Raw genomic sequence first — 6,961 nt, 5'->3', positions numbered from 1 at the left:
CCCGAGGTACTTGAACTCCTTCACTTTGGGGTATGGACTCATTCCCTACCTGGAGGTGGCACTCCACCGGTTTCCTGCTGAGAACCATGGCCGCAGATTTAGAGGTGCTAATCCTCATCCGCAAAAAGCAGTGACGAGATCCCAAGCCCACCGAACCGCAGCCCCTCCTCGCCACGACTACACCTTGATATCCTGTCCATGAATATCACAAACAGGATAGGTGACAAAGTGCAGCCCTGGCGAAGGCCAACCCTCACCTGGAAAGAGTCCGACTTACTGCCGAGTACTCGGTCACAGCTCTCGCTTTGGATGTACAGGGATTGGATAGCCCTGAGAAGGGCCCCCCTCACCCCGTACTCCCACAGCACCTCCCACAGTATCTCCTGGGGGAACCGGTCTTACGCCTTCTCCAAATCTACAAAGCACATGTAGACTGGATAGGCATACTCCCAAGCCCACTCCAGGATCCTTGTGAGAGTAAAGAGCTGGTCAGTTGTTCCATGACCAGGACAAAAACCGCATTGTTCCTCTTCGATCTGAGGTTCGACTATCAGCTGAACTCTCCGTTCCAGCACCCTGAAGTAGTCTTTTCTGGAGAGGCTGAGAAGTGTGATACCCCTGTAATTGGCACACACTCTTTGGTCCCCCTTTTTGAACGGGGAACCACCACCACAGTCTGCCACTCCTTGGGCACTGTATCCGACTTATGTTACGCAATGTTAAAGAGACATCCAAGACAGCCCCTCCACACCCAAAGCTTTTAGCATTTCTGGGCGAATCTCATCAATCCCTGTGGCTTTGCCACTGTGGAGTTGTTTTACTACCTCAGTGACTTCCTCCAGGGAAATTGACGGGAAACGCCCATCAGCCTCGAGCTCTGCCTCTACTAGAGAGGATCAGTCGGATTTAGGAGTTTCTCAAAGTGTTCCTTCCACCGCCCAATTACCTCCCCAGTTGAGGTCAACAGGGTCCCATCCTTACTGTACACAGCTTGGACGGTTCCCCGCTTCCCCCTCCTGAGATGGCGGACAGTTCTCCAGAAGCACTTTGGTGCCGACCAAAAGTCCTTCTCCATGTCTTCTCCAAGCTTCTCCCACACCCGCTGCTTTGCATCTGCCACAGCAGAGACTGCAGTGCTTCAGGCCCGTCGGGCCCGTTGGTGCTTAGTCCCGTCGGTTATGTAACGTTAGCTAAATTCTCAGCTCAGCTGTATGTCATTACTAACTTACCTTTTTGTCCAGGGTTGAGAACATCGGGTACGAGCTCAGACTGAACTGGTGTGCAGCTCTGTCCTGTTCACAGACTGAACATCCTGATTATTATATTTCAGTTTGCAGAGTCTGACAGCTGGTTGTTAAAGAAATGAGAGATCACGGAGCTGAGGTTAATGAAGTTAATTAGGGATGCAAACTAGTCCATTTAAGCTAATTACAAGATGTTTCTTTTGGATTTTGAATTGGATTCGAATTGAATCAAATCATGAGGTGCCCAGAGATTCCCACCCCTAACAGTAATATGTAATGATTATGATATGTTTAATTATGTTTAAATATGCTTATGTTTGGTCAAAGGGTCTTGTGGTTTGTGAACAAACTCCTTTTCGGGAAATGCAGGGATGTTTTGTCAGCAAGACTAAAAACTAAAAAAACTTTGTCTAAGCATGGCGCCAAGAAAAGAACAGAAAACTTATGAGAATTGTCAGTATATTTTCCTGCTTTTTTGCCCTTTGCCAATCACATGCCTGATTAAGATTAAGTTAATTTTTATTGAAAGGAGGGACTTTGTAATTAATTGCAATTCATCTGATCACTCTACATAAAATTCTGGAGTATATGCAAATTTCCATCATAAGAATTGAGGCCGCGGACTTTGTAAAAATTAACATTTGTGTCATTTTCAAAACTTTTGACCACGACTGTACGTGGCTGAGGAAGGAATGCGAGTTTCCAGGACAGACTGGGCGTTCAGCCAAGTCTGCTCAAACACTTTGGAGAAATTCCTCAGTCTCCAGGCTGTTCTCTGGCCGGAGCAGGGAGACGTCTCCTCGTCCACTTTGTCTCTGATGTTTTGCATTTAATATACTAATTTGATCTTATTTCTAGTATTTAGTGTTTGTATGGATTGTGTCATGTTTAATAATCAGGATTTCTCAGATATTTTATCTCCAGCATTTCAGATCTCAGAGAGGAATTTTATCTCTTCTGATGATTTTGTTATAATTCAGATTATTCCAACATTATCTTTGACAATGTCCTTGTTAAGTTTCTTTGATTTATTTTCTCATCATCATTATTGGACTTTATATTTTCACCTCCATGTATTCAATAAACATATCTGTAAAATTCAGGTGAAGCTGTGGTCATTTTCTTGATTCTCATATTCGTGTAAGTGAAACCTGCCGGCAGCCGCACTCATTCCACTTTCACGCTCTGTGCTAAGTGTGTGTAATGATCACAACCTGGCTGTGTGAATCTTCTCTATGTATTTAATGATAAACATCTTCTGTAGCTTGTCTACTCTCCTACAAATATCAATAATCAGATCCTACTAAGGATCACTAATGATTAGTAAAGAGGCGGCCATGTGGACGCCACAGTATAACTTTAGACTTCCTGATATTTACTCTTCGGTATGTTTGGAGACGTTTCTGTCAGCTTGTGTCTGTGACATCAGTTCACTTTGATCCATGGTCGCTAAGAGAAGCTTTGCCACAATAGGTTTTAGATGTTACTGTGTCTCACTGTACCAACAATCTAAATACACTCAAGGTCAAATACAAGCTGCAACTCAGGACATCAGCGAAAAGTAAAATCTGAAATGTAGTTTTTTATTTGTCAGGGACAAAACAGAAGAAACACATTAACAGGTTACAATCTCTTGGAACAGATGTGTTGCATATAAGGTTTAATAAAGCTTTTCCAAGTGTGTGATTACTCACCAATCTAGTGGTCCTGTTACCGGAAAGAAATTGATAATAAAGAGTTTGGTCTTTATTTGTAAATTGATTCCCTAAAATGAGTTAAATTAGTCTTTCAGACAATCACATGTAAATATCTCAATATTTACTGGTCACAAGCTTTAACATCTGATTGTAATAAAAGGATCCACTTTCTCCACATTTTTGTTAAATGTACAAACCACATCAACAGAGACGTGATTCAAACTCAGCTGTAAAGTTACTCCAAGCCCCCCACTGGGTACCACAATGGCCTCTATGTACACGTAAGGTAAGACTTGTTGTGTGATAGAGCGTTTTTCCCTGTGAGGGTGTGATATGTTAATGTCAAACAATATTTCCATAACAGTGGATTTGTTAAGAAAACCTGTGTACAGCTAATTTTATTGGCTACTACAGATTCATAGGTGTGTGAACACACTTCTGGGAATTACCCACATCTGGGTTGGGGTGCTTGGAATTAGCTATTTTAATTCATAGTCTTAATCTTTGCTACTTTGCTGTTTGAAGGATTTGCATTTCTCATGTCTGGGAGAAGTGGTCATCTAGTTTCTCACAGGGTCGTGTCGATTTTGTAGCTGCGTGTGAGCATGCGGTCCCAGACCGGGGTCTGGCGGGCGTTGGAGAGTGGTAAAGGTTTAAATTTGGAAACCGCATTTGAGCGTTCGGTGCAGGCTGTGTAAGGCAGAGGCAACTGCCCGTTTCCCGGTCCTGCATGCGTAGCAACTAGAATTTAAAGTAGCGCGCACAGAACTATTCAGCACTCGGCACCAGGCGTCCCCCGCGGTGGGAAGCTCCGTGGTGTTACTGCTCGCTCTGATCTGTTAAGACTATGCGGTATCAGAGTGGCCGAGTCGGATGCAGGTGGACGTTTGTCAAACGTGTACAGAATAGGAAACACCAGTCAAAAACAACACTGAACCCCTGAGACCGAACCGCTCCCATCCCGGCAACCGGAAAAGGTGCCCCGGCCGTGTGGAGCTGGATTCCATCATCGACTCCTCGTTGGTCACTCTGTAGTTCAAATATGTGTAGAATGTTTGTGGCGCCTTTGTGTTTGGCTGCCTGCCTATATGTACGGTCAGTTCAAAATACCGAAGATATAATGACTTGTCGTTACCCAAAAATCAGGGAAGTAGCTCCTCTGGCGCGCTGTGATCAGCACGTCCGGTCCGCTGTGCTCAGCATCGGTTGAGTTGGGCTGTGGATGGAGGGCTCAAAGTCTCTGGGGTTACTCTTAGCAAACTCCTTGGACCTCCTCCGGGGAGAGAAAGACTGCAGGAAGCAGGCCGGGAAAAGGGTTCAAAAACAGCCACTGCATCCTTCCACTGCAACAGCAGGAAGCAACGGAGGTCTGGACACATTCCACGGTCAGAAGCAGACCACGTCAGGGGCCCCAGAGGAGGCCGGGTCCTGAGACGAGTCCGGCCTGCTGCTGCTGGAGAGAACGAGTACAAAGATCTCACAGATGCTCACAGCGATCCATTTCAGAGGAAGAAAACAGTAAACAAACAAGCATCGACACCAACGTCAAAATGGTTCAACGTTTTCTTAACTTAAGATGCTGCATAGAACACATGAAGTCAGAGGGATGCAGTCACTTTATGACACACTGAGTTTATTCAACTATTTATTTTAGTTTTTGCTTGATGATGCTGTTTGACCAACGACAGTGTTTTGATTAATTACAAATATATATAGATATTTAGGCTTCCTCTCCTCCAGTCTGCAGGGCGAGAGCCCGCAGGACTTAAACATCAGGCAAAAACATAAAATAAAAAGGCTGTAACGTGTTTCAGCGTCGTCATGGTAACGTGATAAAGTGGCAAAGTGCCGTCCCGTTCCTGTTTACAGCATTTTGAGCCCTCACAGCCTCTTAAACTCAGTCACTTTCCAAGAGACGTCAGTAAAGTCTGTGAGGGTTCAGGGTTCAGGGCTTAGTGGGGACACTGGGATTGGGCCTCTCTCTGATTTAACGGCTCGGACGCTGGGGATACTGGGGGGACGCTGGGGGGACGCTGGGATTGGGCCTCTCTCTGATTTAACGGCTCGAACGCTGGGGACGCTGGGGGGACGCTGGGGACATGTCCCCACCCCTTTTTGAAATGGCTGGTTTTGTCCCCATCACTTTTTAAAGCATTTGCTAAAAGGTATTTTTTGAAAAATAGCTGGCAACAAGAAATGTAAAAAAAACTCTGAGAAAAGGTTTTCTGGCACAATAAAAAAAACATGAAATGCAATTTAAATATAGAAGAAATAGATTTGTCCAAAAAAGTAGCCTAACTTAGGCGAAAAGAACACGCTGCTGATTACTAACACACTACTGCTATACTATAATATTTTTATTATAATCCTGGTAGATGAATGAAGACATTTGGAGCATAAATCGGTGCAGAAAATGTCTGTAGAATGCAGGAAATTAAGGTTCAAGCACAATTGAATATTTCATTGATGAATATTTCTACAAAATAGTATTATACTGCATTATCATGTAGCCTATATATGTCTATAAATAACTGTATATATTGTTTTATTTTATTTTGATATAGGCCCACACTTTATTATATGTTGTGTGTGCAGCATGAACGAACTACAAATTTCATTTCGTTATGCAGCCTTGTGCTGAACAATGACTGACCTTGTACCTTGTATCACGTCGCGTAGACCAGGTGTTTCGTCACAGCCCTTGATATGAGCCCTTAGACGTCCCTACTAGCAACAGTGAGGCCCTCGACAAAGAGGCGTGTTAGAAAACATCAGTGAGTCACAGCTGGAAAACCATCACGACAGTGTCACTGTCATTCGTGTCTTTTTGTTGTAAGCTGTTCTGTGTGTTCCCTCTGCACCAAAATCCCTTCTCTCAGAATAAAGATTTAATTAATTTGTTAAAAGAGATATAGGGTAACATGGGGTAATATGCCCCCCCCGTTTAAAAGTCTGAGAAATAAATGATAGGAAAGCTGATCTCATCAGGCAGGTTTACTACGACACAGATCTATAATCCTCCTGCTTTTACTTTATTTAATCTGTAATTTGCACATATTAAAGTGATTTCACACCATGTGGAAAATGCTGTTTCCCAAAAAAATACATGTGATTAAATACAAATGAATTTGTCAGCTGAAGCCATTTACTTTATGTTATGCTACCCTGAGCACGGCAGAGCAGAGGGGGGGAGGGGCGTCTTACGCTGCCCTATTAAAGTAAAAGCCAATAAAAACACGAGGTGAGGGAACGTGATGTAAGGTAATGAAAGTGATGTCATCTCTAAGGCGAGCCTGCGGCGGTTGCCATGGTGACTGCGCCATGGGTTAGGGTTAAATTCGTTACTGGCCGTCAGGTGTTCCCGACACGTAAAAACAGCTGGAGCCTGCTGCAGGAGGACCGCAGAGGAGAAGAAGAAGAAGAAGAGGCGGCAGGTCAGACGGAGTTGAGCCAAAGCGTCTAGACGCAGCATCAGTCCTGAGGTTAAGCGTCAGTCCTGAGGTTCAGCCTCAGTCCTGAGGTTCAGCGTCAGTCCTGAGGTTCAGTCCTGAGGTTCAGCGTCGGTCCTGAGGTTCAGTCCTGAGATTCAGCGTCATTCCTGAGGTTCAGCCTCAGTCCTGAGGTTCAGTCCTGAGGTTCAGTCCTGAGGTTCAGCGTCAGTCCTGAGGTTCAGCGTCAGTCCTGAGCGTCATTCCTGAGGTTCAGCCTCAGTCCTGAGGTTCAGTCCTGAGGTTCAGTCCTGAGGTTCAGTCCTGAGGTTCAGTCCTGAGGTTCAGCGTCAGTCCTGAGCGTCAGTCCTGAGGTTCAGCGTCAGTCCTGAGGTTCAGTCCTGAGGTTCAGCCTCAGTCCTGAGGTTCAGTCCTGAGGTTCAGCGTCAGTCCTGAGGTTCAGCGTCAGTCCTGAGCGTCAGTCCTGAGGTTCAGCGTCAGTCCTGAGGTTCAGTCCTGAGGTTCAGCGTCAGTCCTGAGCGTCAGTCCTGAGGTTCAGCGTCAGTCCTGAGGTTCAGTCCTGAGGTTCAGC

General features: G+C 45.1%; 1 protein-coding gene across 1 annotated transcript in view; it reads right to left on the bottom strand.

Annotated features, from left to right (window-relative positions):
* Positions 1–2,806: 2,806 nt before the first annotated feature.
* Positions 2,807–6,961, bottom strand: part of LOC123979751 (uncharacterized protein DDB_G0290685-like) — a 6,440-nt gene continuing 2,285 nt past the window's right edge. The window contains exon 3 of the mRNA XM_046063813.1: positions 2,807–4,394. Coding sequence (XP_045919769.1) covers positions 4,328–4,394 — 67 coding nt within the window. The 3' untranslated portion in view covers positions 2,807–4,327. The remainder of the gene's footprint in view (positions 4,395–6,961) is intronic.

This window comes from Micropterus dolomieu, linkage group LG01 (genome assembly GCF_021292245.1).
Source record: "Micropterus dolomieu isolate WLL.071019.BEF.003 ecotype Adirondacks linkage group LG01, ASM2129224v1, whole genome shotgun sequence".
Taxonomy (NCBI): Eukaryota; Metazoa; Chordata; class Actinopteri; order Centrarchiformes; family Centrarchidae; genus Micropterus; species Micropterus dolomieu.
This window is presented reverse-complemented; position numbering and strand designations above follow the sequence as displayed.